Source organism: Ochlerotatus camptorhynchus, unplaced genomic scaffold, assembly GCF_037179485.1.
Source record: "Ochlerotatus camptorhynchus isolate MF236.1 unplaced genomic scaffold, CSIRO-AGI_Acam_v1.1 ptg000046l, whole genome shotgun sequence".
Classification (NCBI taxonomy): domain Eukaryota; kingdom Metazoa; phylum Arthropoda; class Insecta; order Diptera; family Culicidae; genus Ochlerotatus; species Ochlerotatus camptorhynchus.
In genome coordinates this window covers 1,796,931-1,813,467 of record NW_027040537.1, presented here as the reverse complement: position 1 = coordinate 1,813,467, position 16,537 = coordinate 1,796,931, and the positions used below count along the sequence as shown (strand labels likewise).

The 16,537-nt window shown below is 42.7% G+C and overlaps 2 protein-coding genes across 2 annotated transcripts; both read right to left on the bottom strand.

The window, feature by feature from the left end:
- Positions 1 to 4,552: 4,552 nt before the first annotated feature.
- On the bottom strand, positions 4,553 to 7,378 carry ninaG. The gene is made up of 5 exons (XM_065238810.1): positions 7,186 to 7,378; positions 6,926 to 7,128; positions 6,628 to 6,855; positions 4,781 to 5,991; positions 4,553 to 4,717 (listed from the first exon to the last, which is right to left on the bottom strand). Exons 1-5 carry the CDS (start codon positions 7,343 to 7,345, stop codon positions 4,579 to 4,581), a joined length of 1,941 nt encoding a protein of 646 aa, XP_065094882.1. The 5' UTR covers positions 7,346 to 7,378; the 3' UTR covers positions 4,553 to 4,578.
- Positions 7,379 to 7,705: 327 nt separating this feature from the next.
- RpL24-like (ribosomal protein L24-like) lies at positions 7,706 to 8,581 on the bottom strand. The gene is made up of 2 exons (XM_065238805.1): positions 8,402 to 8,581; positions 7,706 to 8,314 (listed from the first exon to the last, which is right to left on the bottom strand). The coding sequence occupies exons 1-2, from the start codon at positions 8,480 to 8,482 to the stop codon at positions 7,814 to 7,816; spliced, it is 582 nt and encodes a 193-aa protein (XP_065094877.1). The 5' UTR covers positions 8,483 to 8,581; the 3' UTR covers positions 7,706 to 7,813.
- Positions 8,582 to 16,537: the final 7,956 nt, after the last annotated feature.

Below are 16,537 nucleotides of genomic sequence, written 5' to 3'. Positions count from 1 at the left end.
TGACGGTGGCCTACACCCCTGAGCAGAACGGTGTCAGCGAGCGGATGAACCGTACGCTCGTTGAGAAAGCCAGGGCAATGTTAGTGGATTCGGGCGTAAGCAAGGAGTTCTGGGGCCAGGCCGTGCAGACAGCTGCCTACTTGCTGAACAGGAGTCCCACCTGTGCGGTGCTGACGAAGAAGACGCCGTTCGAGTTGTGGGAAGATAAGAAACCGGACGTTTCGAAACTGAGAGTGTTTGGGTGTTCCGTGTTCGTTCACGTACCGTCGCAGCTTAGGAAGAAGTTGGACTCTAAATCGTGGCGCGGCATTTTTCTCGGTTATTCTCCCAATGGTTACAGAGTTTGGGATCCGGTAAAGCGCCGGATTGTGACCGCTCGAGATGTGGTTTTTGTGGAGACGGATATCGGGCAAGAGGAGCAGCCCAAGCCTGTTGCTGGTGATCAGTTCGTCGAGATTTCGTCGAGTCCAGTTCCGGAGAGCGAAGAAGAAGAAGCTGACGGTGGTGGTGATGCTGAGTCGTCTGAGGAAGAGTATGAAAGCTTGTCTGAAGAATCTTCCGGTGAATCCAGTGAATCCGGGGATGAAACAGCGGATGTTAACCTGGAGGATGGTAGACCGCAACGAGATCGTGCTCCACCGGCATGGCATAGAGACTTTGAGTTTGAGTACGCTGGATTCGCCTTAAACGCAATGAGTTACGTCGACAACATTCCGGGTTCGATTGCTGAGCTGAAACGGCGTGACGATTGGGACAACTGGAGATTAGCCATAGAAGAGGAAATGGATTCGCTGCGGCGGAACAACACGTGGACATTGACAGAGCTTCCCGCTGGTAGGAAGGCTGTGTCCTGTAAGTGGGTGTTTCGTATTAAGCGCGGGGATGGCGATGTACCTGACCGGTATAAGGCGAGACTGGTGGCCCGTGGCTTCAGTCAAAGGCAAGGCTTCGACTATACGGAAACCTACTCTCCGGTGGCGAAATTGGACACCCTTCGGACGGTTCTGGCGTTGGCGAATCGTGACCGTTTGCATGTTCACCAGATGGATGTGCGGACGGCGTTTTTGAATGGCACGCTTAGTGAGGAGATCTTCATGACCCAGCCGGATGGATTTCAGCAGGGGAAGAATCTGGTCTGCCGTTTAAATCGTTCCATTTACGGGCTCAAGCAAGCGTCCCGTGCCTGGAATCAGAGGTTTCACGAGTTCACCGAGAAGCTGGGATTGAAGCAGAGCGCCAATGATCAGTGCCTGTACACCATGGGCGAGGGACGAGAAAGGATCATCGTCATAGTGTACGTCGATGATGTTTTGATCGTCGGAGCGTCGTTGCAGACCGTGAAGGCAATTAAACGGAAGTTCAGCGAAGAATTTGAGATGACTGATGCTGGTGAGGTGAGGCAGTTTCTCGGGATGACGATCAAGAGGAACGTTGAAGCTGGAACCATGAAGATCAGCCAGACAGGGTATCTTGAGAGCTTGCTTCGCCGCTTCGACATGATGGAGTGCAAATCGATTTCGACTCCCATGGAGAATCGCCTGCGGTTGGAGAAAGGGGTAGAGGAGCGGAGGACAGATAAACCCTATCGAGAGCTGGTAGGGTGTTTGATGTATGCTACGCTCACGGCTCGGCCTGACTTGTCTGCTGCCGTGAACTACTATAGCCAGTTCCAGGCCTGCCCGAATGAGGAACACTGGGTGCACCTCAAACGGGTTCTCAGATATGTGAAGGGGACGCTGGACTACGGACTGTTGTACAAAGCGGAGACGGAAGAGGAGCTGTTGCAGGTTTTCTCGGATGCGGACTGGGCAAATGACCTCATCGATCGGCGATCAGTCACAGGCTGTATTTTCAAGGTTTCGGGATGCACAGTCAGTTGGACGACAAGAAAACAGCACACGGTGTCGTTGTCATCTACCGAGGCGGAACTCGCGGCGCTGGTGACGGCTGCATGTCATACGCTGTGGATGAAACGACTTCTTCTGGATCTCGGGTACGAGCCCAAGGGTCCTATAACGATTCTGGAAGATAACCAATCAACCATCAGAATTGCTGAGGATGCAAGAGACCACGGACGCCTGAAACATGTGGATACCAAGTATCACTTCTTGAGGGAGCTCATTCAACAAGCGGTGATTACAGTGGAGTTCGTTTGCTCATCGGACCAGCAGGCGGACATTATGACGAAGGCCCTACCTTCGGCATCCTTCAAGAAGCTGCGATCGGAGCTAGGTATTGGACCTTGCTGTGGTTGAGCAGGGGTGTTGGGATGGCAACCACTGCTCGGTTTGCCCCCACCAAACTACGGCACTGCGTAGAGGAAAAACGTCACTTTGTTTATATTTGCTTTTCTCATTCCAAACACTTTTCTCGCAGAATACACACGTTGTTATTTGTAACCTAAAAAGTAGTTCGCGTTTCTTTCTCCTGGTCCATCCGAAATCCCATTACTTTGTAGCTGCGTCTTTACCAACTGAGCTAAAGGAGTATCGTTTGTAAACTTTAAAAAATATTTATGTATAGTATATATTCTGAGTAATTATGTAACACCCTTACATTATGAGATTCTATTGAAAAATACCGGCCTAGATTTGATGAAACATTATTCAAAAAATTTATGTATTTTCATTTGAAATGCAAATTTTCTTGAAAGTTAACCTTTGCGTCTCTGACGTATTTTGGTGTCCTAAATGTTGTAGTTAATTTGGCTCTAGATTTCTCAATTTTTGATCGATTCAAACCAAACACCCTGCACATAATCGAGAAATTGCCAGAGTTTCATAAGTCACACTTATTGGTCACGTCGCGGTTTTGTATCTACACGGATATTCCTTGGGGTCTGCCGAATCGTATTCATGTGACTGTGTGGATCATGAACGACTTATTACTATGTATACCGGAAATTATAGGTTTTCCAAATCGTCCAGGACATCAGTTGATCAGTTTGATTTGTTCTACTAAATCAACCAAGACTACAATAATGTCTGTAGTATCAAAAAATGTCCAGTCAGATTCAAAGTGTCTATGTGGATGATGCATGATCTATTTCCGAGTAATCCAGATGTTGTAGGTTCTTCAAATCGTCCTGGAGTTCAGATAATTTGATCTACTAGATCAACCGAGATTGGGACAATGTCTTTAGTATCGAAATATTTCCAGACAAATGCACAGTGTCTATGTGGATCATGCATGAACTATTGCCATGTATACCAGATGTTTTAAGTTCTCCGAATTGTTCTGGAGTTCAGATGATTTATTCTACTAGGTCAACCATGACTGGGATATAGTCTGTAGTATTGAAATATTGGTTGGATTCATAGTCTCTATATGGATAATGCTTAATTATTTTCACGTATACCAGATGACTAGGTTCTCCAAATCGTCCTGCACTTCAGATGATTTGTTTTACTAGATCAACAAAAACTAGGATAATATCTGTAGTATCGAAATATCGATTTGGAAATCCTAGAACATTTTTTTTTTTTTTTTATATCTTTATTAAGGAGACTTTCAGCCGTTGGCTGGCTCGTCTCCGAATACCTAGAACATTTGGCATACACGGAAATAGGTTGGCATGATCCACATAGACACTGCAAATTTGTTTGGGCATATTTCGATACTACAGATATTGAATTAGTCTTGGGTGATCAAGTAGAAAAATAATCTGATCTCCAGAATGATTTCAGAACCTAAAACATCTTGTATACGTAGCAATAGGTTGGGTACAATCCACATAGACACTTTGAATCTGTTTGGACATATTTCGATACTACAGACATTATTGCAGTCTTGGTTGATATAGTAGAACAAATCAACTGAACTCCAGGACGGTTTGGAGAATCTAGAATATCCGGTATACATGGCAATTACTCGCATATATACGATTCGTTTATGATTTGACAACGAAAAATGCTATGTTCATATGGGAAATAAAAAAAAAAACATGATAATGTCTCACATTGGACAAACCTCAGGGAATTTCCGTGTAAATCCGATATGACTTATAAAATTAAGATCATTTCTAGATTATTTGCAGGGTGTTTAGTTTGAACCGGCAAAAAATTGAAAGCCAAATGAACAACAAAATTGATGACAGCTAAATAATACGGGACGGAAAGGTTACAATGAATTCCACAATTTGTGTGACAGTACATCATTCAATTCGCTATTTTCGCGACATCATTTAATGTTTTCGCGATTTTCGCGACTGAAACTTCAAATCCGCGACAAATCCGCGAAATTCGCGATATCCGCGCCTGTTGTAACAGCCCTGAAACTAATATCCCGGAAGTTGAGATAGGAGTTCAAATTGCATTAAAACGAAATCCACTTCGCAGCACACCAAAACGAGCTAAAACGAAGATGCGATCTAATGCCTTTTGAGAATCCAGGATTTGTTGATGCAGTATTAATTCAACTCAACTAATCTTAGTCAGTTACTATGAGTTAGTTCTGATGTTCGGAAGTCTTGAAGGCGATTTCTCTCAATTAAGTACCACGCGTGACTTTTCTTACTCAACTTCATTTTCCACATTTAAAAATATATAAAAAAGGTACTTACATTAACCACGTCAAGCCTTAGCCGCTGTTATTCTGCTTCAAGATGACATCGGCCGCCTTGTCGGCAACGGCAATCACCACCGAATTCGGAGTTCCAGAAACCGGAGCCGGAAACACACTGGCATCGACTACGCGCAATCCAGTGACACCGTTCACCCTGTAGAATAAAAATGAAATCAATTTCAAAAACCACGTCAACACAACCCATCAAACCACTGACCTCAAATGGCCGTCTACCACCGCCTCGGAATGCAACCCCATGGCAGCCGTTCCTCCCGGATGATGCCCGGTCAGTGCCGAAACCCGTAGGATACACTCCAAGTAGCGATCGCTAGGCCGATTGATACGGAAGTCCTCCTCAAATGGTCCGAAATTGGCACAACTTCTCACCTTTGGCCAGTGCAGCTTGGCGTCCATCTTTCGGAACGGTTCACTGTCAACGGTTTTCGCAGTCAAACGAATTGCTTCGCTCATACACTCTACGTCGAAGCGGTCTTTCAGATAGTTTGGATTGATAAACGGTTGGGACTCCACCTTCCGATCCCGCAGGTAGACGGCTCCACGACTTTTCGGTTGATGGCACGTGTTGAGGAATAGGAAACCTTCCTGACTGGTGTTGTGATGCAGCGGGAAGTATGCGCGGAATGCATCCTGTTTCATGTTGGACACGTGCCGAAGGGCTTGCTCATCAACGCTTCCCATTCCGAACAGAATGACGCCATACTTGCCCCCACGAAGACTACCGATTCCGGCCACGGCGGTAGTAGCGAGAACTCCCGTTCCTTTTCTCAGGTAGTTCCAGAGGGTTTGCGGATGGATAATTTTGTTCAGCGTGACGCTCTCGGTGGCGTTGATCGACACGAACAGAGGAAGGTTCATGTGATCGAAGAGGTTCTGACCGACGTTTGGTGAGTCGTGAATCATGGGGATACGGTGACGCTTCAACTCGATGGCTGGTCCGATTCCGGACAGCTTCAGAAGCTGTGGAGTCTGGAAAGCCCCAGCACTCAGGATCACTTCTTTGGTTGCCCTGATTTCAATCGAACTGTTACGGTCGGGAACTTTAATGGAGATGGCAGAAGCCCGTTTGTGCTCATCGAAGACAACCTTTTCTACCATTGTTTCGGTTAGGATATGAAGATTGGATCGAGTGAAAGCCGGGCGGAGATATTCATGGTAACTGCTCCATCGTATGCCGTTGCGAATGGTGTACCGGGCCGGGTTGAAGTTGTATTCCGATCCCAGATGGGCGGGAACTTCGGTGAAGGCTTTTGCTAGTAGATTATCTTCAGTGCTGACGGAAGTGACGTGCAGGGCGGGATTGTTGGACTCCTTTCGTGGACGGTTCACTTCGGATGGGACTTTGCTGGAGCAAAAGTTGAGCACCGGCGATTTCTCGACGTTTGATAACATCGATGGGTATTGGTTTTGCTTGAAAAGGAAAGATGAGATTGTTAATTGTAAACGTATTGGTACCTACATAATGTAATTCGGCCAATTTTAAACAAATTTTAAAGTCATCGACAGCGTGTAACTTCTATAACATGCCGTTGACTTGTTCCCTTTTTTAACACTCCGAACACGATGCCTCCGAAAAACTTGTAACGGCAAGTTTGCAATGACAGCCATTTCTAGATGAATTTCAAAAATTGTGGTACCACCAGCATTTATAGGGTCTTTACATTATTTTGTTTGTAAAAAGATTGAAAATAGGGTCGTCTACTTTTTTAAAGTGAAAATAGTCGTTACATGTTTCTTTAAAGGTGTGTTTATGAGTTTTGAAAGACTTTGACTTAAGATCTATAATTTTGAGTGCTGAGCACAACATGTTCATAATTAGCCAGAATACAGTCATGATTTTCATGTATCTTGGAGACAACAAAACGACGCTTCGGAACATCCTGCTTAAGATGACAGCTTAATCACCTAACATGGAAAACAAACGCTTGAATTAGGAAACGTTTCCTCTGTTGTCGGCTCGACTCGCAGTTAGACATACTATATATTCAACTATCCAAATAATCGTTGTCCTACCTTTGCCTGTCACGTGTTCCAATTATAACTCACCTCAAATATTTCATCATCCTTCTTCAGTTCTGGATAGCACGCTTCTTCCGTCGTACCTTCCTCTGCCCGCTCATGCCTCTCCAGGTAGGGCTTCATCTGTTCGTAGCCCCACTCGAGAGCGCCCAACTTCTCCCAGCGATCGAAATCCTCCATAATCCCGGTAAAGTGCAGCATATAGTTGATTTGCCCGGATCCACCCAGTCCTCGACCACGTGGTAGGAATTGTTGCTAAACAAGTAGATGAAAAAATGAAACAAGTCGGTAAAAGTTTAGTCACCTGCTGCTTCGGTGGACTTACGTTATTGATTAAACCGTGCGAGGAGTACTTTTGCGACGTTGTACGGAATGCCCAATCGTACTTGGTTTGCTGCATAGCCGTACTGAACAATGGGACGATGGATGCTGCCCCGAAGACGCCCCCAGCTTCCACCAGCAGAACGGATACGTTCGGATTGGCGGATAGACGATTCGCCAGGACGCTGCCAGCCGTTCCAGCGCCAACTGGAATGAATGTACAATGGTGTAATCAAATTCTCAACTTTAAAGACTATCACTCACCTATTATGAAATCATACGAGGCATTCTGCAACAAGCCAAGATCTTGCACTTTGTTGGGGATATTTTCGAAACCCAACCACACCCAGATTAGGAACAGGACAAGTGCAGAAAGTCCTACTAGGAATACAAAAGCCGACACAAGTTGCTTAAGAAATCCCATGATTCATATACGAACTTAACCAACGTCCACAGAGCTAAGATTTCAACTAAATTAGAGAAACCTGTTTCAGCTTCTGGCATTAGGCCGAATGTTCGCCAACTCGTAACGTAGTGCATGAAGTATGCAAAATATAGTTTCAAGCATCTACTGGCGAACGACTAGTTCTATTACCAGCCGCATTTACCTTTCTTCCCACATTTTAATCCTATTAGAATACAGCGTCGACAATGGACATAGAACAAAATCGAAGCGCATATTGCACTTAGAACATCGATTTCAATTTCCTGCTCTCTACTTTATACGCTGTCTAGTTACAGTCCATTACGGGGCTTTCTTTCCGTTCAATAACAACCATTTCGCTCCTGTATCATTCTTCATTCGAACAGTTTTAAATAGAGAAACTGAAAAAAGGAAAACCTAAACTTACACGCCCTACCTTACCAAACTAAAACCCCACCCACGTCTGCCTTACGCCTTCATCATCTCGGCATCCTCGAGCAGACCGGCGGATTCCTCCAGCTGTTTCTCCAACTGGCGGGCATCCACATACTCGATCTCCTCCTCGTCGTCCTCCACATCCATGAGCAGCGCGGATTCCTGTGCTTTCTCCTTGGCGCGGCGTTCCTTCAGCCCAACGGCCGGCGACCGGATCAGCGCAATGTTCTTCTGCACGTCCACGATGTCGTTGTGAATTTCGTGGTCGCGTGCCTTCCGCAGCCGTTCCATGACAAAGTGCCTCTCGCGACGTTCCCTAATCTCGGTAATCTTCTTGACAGCATCGATGGTTTTGTTCCACAGTTCCCGGTTGTATTTGACTGGGACGTTGCGGCGCTTCTCGAACTCGAATGCCGGATCGATGGTGAGTTCCTTGCCATTGGTTTTCCGGTAGACCTTGGTCCAGCGGATCTTCCTTGGGTTCTTCTTCTTGTTGAACGCCCGACGGCATTTGGAACGACAGAATCTGAAGACCTGCATGAAAACAAAAACACCACCGAAGTGCAGATGTTTGAGGTTAGTTTGCTGGTGAAATACGAAGGAAGCCAAAATCGAACCTACCTTGCAGTCATTCCGGACGAAAACCATGCCGTGGCCGGGGAAGATTTTGCTAGAGCAGAAGTAACACGTTTCTATTCTCATTTTGAGCCGATTTCTGCAGGAATTTCACGAAAAACGGTGCCTTTTCACGGAACACCAAACTGGCACACGCGTGCAGTAAATAAATAAAGGAGCTGTCAATGGTGGCAGTGTTGCCGGTTTGGCGGTGAAAAGGTCCGAAATGTGATTAACTGGTATAATTTTTGGCCAGTGTAGAAGTAGTATAAAATACACTTGTGCACAGATAAATAAAACAACACAATGTTTGGGTGTTTTTTAAACTCAAATTTGAGTTTAGTGTCCTCCGCAAGTCACTAAGGCTCTGAACCATTTGGTGGATTATTTTAACTTTTGGTTAAAATTTGACAGATGAAAAGTTATCGATTAACCCTGCTATCCGAGCATGGTTATTTCTGACAGACAAGAAGTTAAATTTTGACAACCGTGGCTCGAAAACCGGCCGATCGACAGCACGGGGATTTTCGAACATAGAAAATAACTTTCGAAATGTCACTTTTAACCACGAGTTAAATTTAACTCGGCAAATGGTTCACAGCCTAAAATCACCCGACCAACCGTTTCGTTAATTTTCTATACATCGATCTTCAAAGCCATTCATAAGAAAAATCGATAGCGATCGTCACCATTTCATGAATAAAGATCCAAACGCAATGTGGACGGAAGCGGAACGGAAACGGAAAGTTTGACAGTTATCACAAATGACATCAAGAAGCCTAACCGATGTCGATTTGGTTTTAAGTAGTTTTCAATCCGAAAAGTAGGCTTACTCAGATTGGGCTTTTCCGCTGCCGCTGCCGTTCCGCTTCCGCTGTCATTGCGCTTGGGCCTTAATTGTAAAGATGCTAAGGCTGTGTTCCATTTGGTGAATTTTCACTTAAAGTTGACATATGGAAAATTTTAAAATAAACCTGCTATTGTACCTCGTATTGCACCAGATTTATTTCTGACAGACCAGGAATCAATTTTGACAAACACCTTCTCGAAAATAGGAAGATCAACAACAGAGGGATTTTCGAACATCTCAATTTATTTTCGAAGTGTCAAATTTAAGTGAAAAGTCACCAAATGGAACACAGCCTAAAAGCCTAATAGCAACAATCAATACGAAACTAACGATTTTAAATTGGCTCACCACTTTAGTAGCCTATTGGTCCCAAGCAAACGATTAACGTACCCTATTCTAGTTGAAATTCTATTACTACACTATGTTTGTTTTGATTCGCTATGAAAGTTTGACAGATAACATCAGGGGTGAGTGAAATAGCTTGGGACTGCTTGGGACCGTTGTTCTGGTACTGAGTGAGCCAAAAATAATAATGATTTTCTTCGGGACCCAGTGGTCTTAGAGTTACCTCTATGCTAATAGTGAATCGTTTAAATGTTAAAATATTGATTGTGTTGCCAGATAAAAATATCGATTTCTGTTGTAAAATCAAAATATCGATACACAACTGCTGATTTTATTTGTGATTTTTTATCTGCATAATAATCTAGTTTCAATCCCATGCCACACGCAGAAAAATTTATCGTTGAAATAAAAATATTTGAGGTAAATTTAAACGTTAACTTAGTTTGTTCTGGCCACAAAAATAAACAAGGTTTATTTCAAACGTATTCCATGTTTGAAGTCATGTAATATAAATGTTTAAAATAAAAATAATGTAACGTTTATTTTTAAAATATTATTGTTGAAAAGTAACGTAAATATTTGTGTTTGTCAGGTACGACACATCTAAATCTCAATTTTAAATGGTCGAAAAATCTCACACTAGCGGATCAATCTACGAAAAATCTTTTTTCATCTCTTGCATCTAAACCCATCTTCTCGCATCTCTCTCCACCTTTTTGCAGGAAATCTTCGAAATCATAATCAATCGTGTTTCTATCTATTAAGCGCGAGTGCATTTCACAACAGCAAAGCAAAAAATTTCCTGCATCTTAGATTGAGTCGCCCCCCTCGGGTTTGACAACTACACTGAACGAAAACACCCGCCGTTTACTGAATGATTTTTGCCTCACCCAAGCCCCATGCTTATTATCATATGATTTTAAGAAGATCGTCATTCAATTCATCTTTTGACAGAATCAAGGCAAAATGTATGAAAATAATTTAAAATTAGCTTTATAATCATATATCAAGTCATATATACAATAATCAAAAGAGAACACTGTGTGAATGATTTGCATACAAAAACTTTTCAACTTATCAGTCTTGTAATGAAAGAAAATGAGATAGAATTCAAATGATGTCCATAAACCTGAAATAGAATGATTTTCATAAAGGGGCTATGATGAAATATATTCATTTTGGTTTACAATGAAAAACAATTTTTTTTGGGCCTATTAATATGTGACTGATTTTCGGACGACAAGAAGAAGAAAAACGTTTGAAAAGTAAACAAAAACCACTTATTCTTGATCATAAAATTATTCGACTTGTTATTCATTCTGTAACCGATGGTTCCAGAATGTGGGCTTGTGACTCTATCACAAGCAGACTCATAATCGACTGTATAACAGTGTATTAGAATGGTCGTCCTAAATCCAACTCTGATTTTGGTCGCTCACTTTCCCATACCGTTCCATTCGCCTGCGGCACCACTCACTCTCATGAAACCGGTTGACAGCAGGCGCTCTACCGAAAAGGTTGTCCATAGATGGGGCAAGGGGAGAGGTAATGCAGATAAATTGAAAAGATAAATACAGTGAAATTCGGGTTCGCTCGTAGTTCATGGTTTTTCGGTCATTGCTTGGCGTGTTAGCAGGAGTAAATTCAATTCCTTCTTGACCGCACTCGGGAATAGTCTCAGTGCGCGCCGTGCTAAGTTTTCCCGTAAGTCCGCCGAAAGGGCGATGTGTCGGTAGTGAAATTTTTAATTAATGTGATTTGTTTCTTTAATTGTAGGGTCTAGTGCGTGTACCTGAAAAGTTAGTGTCAGGGTTAGTAAAGTTAGTGAACATATAAATAAAAAGTGGTTAGTATTGCTAGAGATAGAGTTAAAAACAGTTAGACGCTAATCGTGTTCCTTTGTTCACAACCTAGGGTAGTGTGACCTATTGTCACCCCACATTAAATGTTCATTGTTCTGAACATTTTCGTCTGTAAGAAAAAGGTAATTTATTGTATTCTTTTGTTATATTGTGAAATATCTGGGTGAGTTTGTAAGCTTGCGGTTTAATTGGTGATTTGGGGCAGGGCAAAAATAGCATATGGCGTGTGTAACTAATCCAGGTGGTTAGGTCCACTAAGGGCCTTTTTCTTTTGTTTCATCGACAGCTATTGTCCGGGAATCGGCGCCATTGCATTCCTCGGCGATAAAATTGTAGGCTCGGCCATTGTGAATTCTGGTTACCACTATCTGTCCAGATTGGCCAACTGGCCCGGCGAAAACTGCATGCCCCGTGAGGGAATCTGTGGGAACATTTCCGGAAGTTCCGTGATTCACGGTACGCACCCGCACACCAGCAACAATACCGATACCCAGCACCAGCATCCTCCCCGCTGCCACCGCACCAGCACCACCACCCTGCACCGCCATTTGCTAAGACCCACCACCAAAACCGCAAGTAATATGTGACGTCACAAATTTAGATATAAGAAAGCAAACCCAAAATCTATGTACATATACACAAAAACTATTAAATATAGTGAAAAAATGTATTTTTTGGGAACTCTTCATATTCATTGATGATTTTACTACCTTTTGTGTTTACTTCGTTCTTCCGGACTCGAAAGGAGTCTCCATGCCTCCCTCCCTTTGCGGTTATTTAATGAATGTTTTTACACTGCGGCTTTTGAGCATAAAAATCATGATACAGTTATCTGCCATTGCTAATCCCGTTGCCCTGTTTATGGACTACACCCTATCGTTGTGAGTTCCTTGTGACAGCATAGATTGATGAGTGAGAGTGGTGTACCGCATTCCTTCCTTCCGACCCTGTTGATCAATATTTCCACTGAGTAGCAGAGGGGTTTACAATTCAATCTCAGGAATCATTAGTTTTGCTTGACGCTGAATGAGATTTCATTCAACGATCGGTGGATGTTTTGGTTCAGTGTAGGTTTCTTATGGCTTGTTTACGTTTGGAACCAGTTATGCGAGGTAGGCGACGATTGTTCGTATTTGACAGCCACCTCCCAATGAGCTGGATTACCGAGGTGAAGCAATCGTTTAAGTTGTGTGAGTAAAACCCCTGTACGATACAAGCAATTAGTGACGTCACTACTTGCGTTTACGTTGATTTTTTGGTTTACTAATACAACTATATTTCACGATCTGCTTCACCTCTCTCTGTACGTCATTGGCCACCTCCCCCCCTTGGAGAAAACTGCTTGAGCTGCAACCGACACATCGAAATCTTGATCGGATGGTGGAGGCACCAAGGGGGGGGAGGTGGCTGTCAAATACGAACAATCGTTGCCTACCTCGCATAACTGGTTCCAAACGTAAACAAGCCACGGCGCCGGGGGTGTAGTGGTAAGCGTGATTACCTCTCACTACAGCAGGCCTGGGTTCAATCCCAGTCGGCGCCGCCGGAATGTTCTGAGGCATAACATCTCTGATCACGCCTTCCTTCGGATGGGAAGTAAAGCCGTTGGTCCCCGGTTCATGAGTTGATGGGTCGATAGGTAGGGTCCAGGAGTGGGAGCTGCCTTCCTGGCACGTCGGTATCATTGGTGCTCAGCACGGAAAACAAGATCGACGGAAAAAACAAACCAAAGGTAAACAAGCCATAAGAAACCTACAGCGTTTGTTTACGTTTGGAACCAGTTTCCTACAAGAATGATCAGTAGGCTGATTTGTCAGCACGTCCCCCCCCCCCAGGTTTTCTCAGCATGATCAGCAACAAATGCATGTTCTTAAGGACAGTCTTTGTGATGGATGCTGCTATCGAATGGGTCCGGTTCCTTGTGAAAGTGAACTTCTTTGAAGATCTCAGCCAACCTGAAACGAAACACAATATTAGGACATTTTTTATGGAAGTTTCCGGTCGCCGGCCGTTGGGCTGAAGAAGAAGAAGAAGAAGAATAAGTAATCCCACTGTTTAAATGGTTCATTGAGCGTGACATTAAATCAAGCTAAAATTCTGGTTTGGTTTGCGTGAGCGTACTTCGATTCGCGTGTAAAGGGCCTTAAAACAGTTTGTTTACAAAAGCTTTTGTACCGTTATCAAATGTTATGCCTGATTTTTCTATTCCTCCTATTCGCCACTAGCGCTATCGTTAGGTCGCCAATTGGAGAGATGAAAAGTGTTCTCACCGATTTTGAGAGAGCAATATTTTCACGGTTTGGATGGGAGGGGATAATGAATAATCGTTGAAGAATGAGAGATGAAAATAGCAGCTTGAGTGATGCGTAGCTTATCTTGCAGCTGATCGAGAATTTCAATCTCTGGCTAAGTTGAATGTTATTTTTTTGAATAATGAAACCGTGATCGATTTATTTGAAAATTCTGACCAATACTAACAAAAGCTGTCACCATATTCGATGGAATAGGTAAAACTAGAGTCGGTGAGTCACGCCAAGAGTGAAGCCAAGTCTACCTATTGAACTGTCAAACCGGCTACCTATCGAGCAAAGTAAACAAACATTACGATGCTATGGAAGGTCCACGAAAGGTATTGCAATAAAATTTAAAATATAATCGAAGAAATGATCATAAATACGCAGTAAGCATTACCATGTCATGGGATACGTTTAGTAATGACCAGTAATGAGAATTTCTACTATTTTTTGTTAAGATAGTTTGACAATATCACTGATATAATGATTTACTACAGCCGCTATTTTTATTTATGGCTAGAAGTCATTTGAAGTTGATGTAGAAGTCCTCTGTTGCCAAGTGAAAAGAAAAGAAATCTTTCGAAAACAGTGATGCGAGTTAAGCTGTTTTTCTCTTGGCGTGACTCATTATACACCGACTCTAGGTAAAACAATGTTATTTTTTTTTCAGTTCGTTTATTTGGCAGGCTCAAATGTTATGAAAATAACTTAGCGGAGCCGAGTAACATAGAATACCAATTTTGGTACTCAAAATACAAAAAAAAATATATATATATATATACAAACATATTTTATCATATGATTTTTCTTGGTGGCGATCGAAGCGGCGACAAAGCGGTCTTCTCCCGTGCACGCAACTTCTTTCTTTCCCGAATTTGTTCCTCATTTTCATTGAACCCGAATCGTGATCGCTGCTGCTGCTTCTGAACATCGTTTCCCGTTGCATGCTCTCCGCTACTCTCGTCGGTCGTCGGGGTCGTCACGTCCATTTCGTTTTCTTCATTCAACATCTCCAACCCCGTGTCCGTTTCCTGATCGCTAATGACAAACGACGCACCTTCCACCACTACACCAGCATACGTACTGCTGCTGTTTTGTTTTCTTTCACTTTGCTTTCCTTTTTCCTTTAGTTGCTTCTCCGGTTCCTTCCGAGCCTTCCGCTTGGGACAGGAAAGCTTCCGGTGTCCGTCCGCTTTGCACAGAAAACATTTATCTTTGTTGCCATCATAAAAAATATTTCCTTTGCGATTGAAGAAATGTAATGCCGTGGGGATTTCCTTCTTCACATCCATATATATACCGCGTATTCCTGTATATACCTCAAAACACAGATCAGTTGGAAATTTCTCCCGGATGATGCGTTTAATTTTCCCATATTTCCCCAGCACTTTATCCAGCTCGTTGTCGGGTACCTCTGGTGGCAAGTCATACACACGCACATATTGAATGAATTCACCAGCATGCGACATGCGTACCTTTGCCGTCGTTCCATTCGCATAATGGAAGATTAAATCCTCCGAATTGAATGTCAGAGCATGGAGCATCGCTTCCTCTGATTTGAACTTCATGAAGACTCCCCTTTCCTCACCAATGCGATAAACAGCTTCCATTTCAGCCGGATCCGCGTCGAGTGCTTTGGCGAAATTTACTATCTCTCCGATGTTTGGTTTAGCATCACAATGGCTGAAGCTAAACTTGATGGTATTTTTTACTTCACACATCTTGCACCGTAGCAATAAAAGGCACCGAACTGCTAGCAACGAACAAAGAGCAACTATATAATAGCAAGTCTCGAAAACAGGCTATCGCGTGGTTCACAACGAAATAAAAAATCGACTGCTGCTGTAGACAGCTGTGGGACAACTGAACAATGTTATTAGTTTTGAAGAAATTGTAAAACGTTTTTCATGAAAAATATGCAAATTCCGTCTTACAATTTATGTTAGAAAATGTGATCAGAAAGTTGAGACGGATTTCGTTAAAAATTGTAAATTTTACAAACTGAAAGCAAGGCATTCCAAAAAAAGTTTTGATAACCCATATCGTTTTTAGAAGCCATTGAAGCGTTTCAGAGACTATTGGAACTATTTTGTAGTCAAACTATTTAAAAGGCAATTGCTGAAATGTCTTCATTACTTAATACGCTAATTAATTCACTGGATTAAGCCATTTGCATCTAGCAAATACCTTCCCGTTACATTAGCAAGCATTTTAATTTTAATCTGTTCACTTTAAAAATATAGGGGAAATGGCTCTAATGTTGACCTATGGATCTAAGATTGGATCCATCGCTAAAAATCTGTTATTTATAAATTTTATCTAGATTTTTGGTCGCTATTGAAAATTTAATCCATCTGCTGAATTTATGTATGGGCCCAAATTAGGGGCATATAGGCAACATTATATCCATTTCCCCTATACATCGAAGTAATTTTAAAAACATTAGTACGAAGCATGTGCATAAGTTAACTCTTCCGAGATTATCTTTGAAAATATCTGAAATATCTTCAAATCCAATCAATAAATATCCAGTTCATTTCCCATGGAAATCGTTTTGCTTAAATCAAGCTGAACATTGCAATAGGTCCTATGTAACCTTGACAGACTCTCTTCGTCGACTTTCTCTTTGCATTCCCACGGCCATGTAAAGACATTCCCAGGTATTTTCGATCGATAAAAGAAGCTTTTATGTAGCATCTAATACGACAATAACTCAAGCCATTAACGAAAGAGAGAGTCGACGAAGAGAATCGATAAATGTTACCTAGGACCTAATGCAATGTTCAGCTTG

Excerpts from the sequence above, each read along its gene's own strand:
- ninaG (XM_065238810.1), bottom strand. The coding sequence starts at position 7,345 with ATGGGATTTCTTAAGCAACTTGTGTCGGCTTTTGTATTCCTAGTAGGA. Across the intron at positions 7,129-7,185 it reads CTCGTATGATTTCATAATAG|TTGGCGCTGGAACGGCTGGC; the intron begins GTGAGTGATAGT and ends CATTCATTCCAG. Across the intron at positions 4,718-4,780 it reads GTGGTAGACGGCCATTTGAG|GGTGAACGGTGTCACTGGAT; the intron begins GTCAGTGGTTTG and ends TTTATTCTACAG.
- RpL24-like (XM_065238805.1), bottom strand. The coding sequence starts at position 8,482 with ATGAGAATAGAAACGTGTTACTTCTGCTCTAGCAAAATCTTCCCCGGC. Across the intron at positions 8,315-8,401 it reads TCGTCCGGAATGACTGCAAG|GTCTTCAGATTCTGTCGTTC; the intron begins GTAGGTTCGATT and ends GTTTTCATGCAG.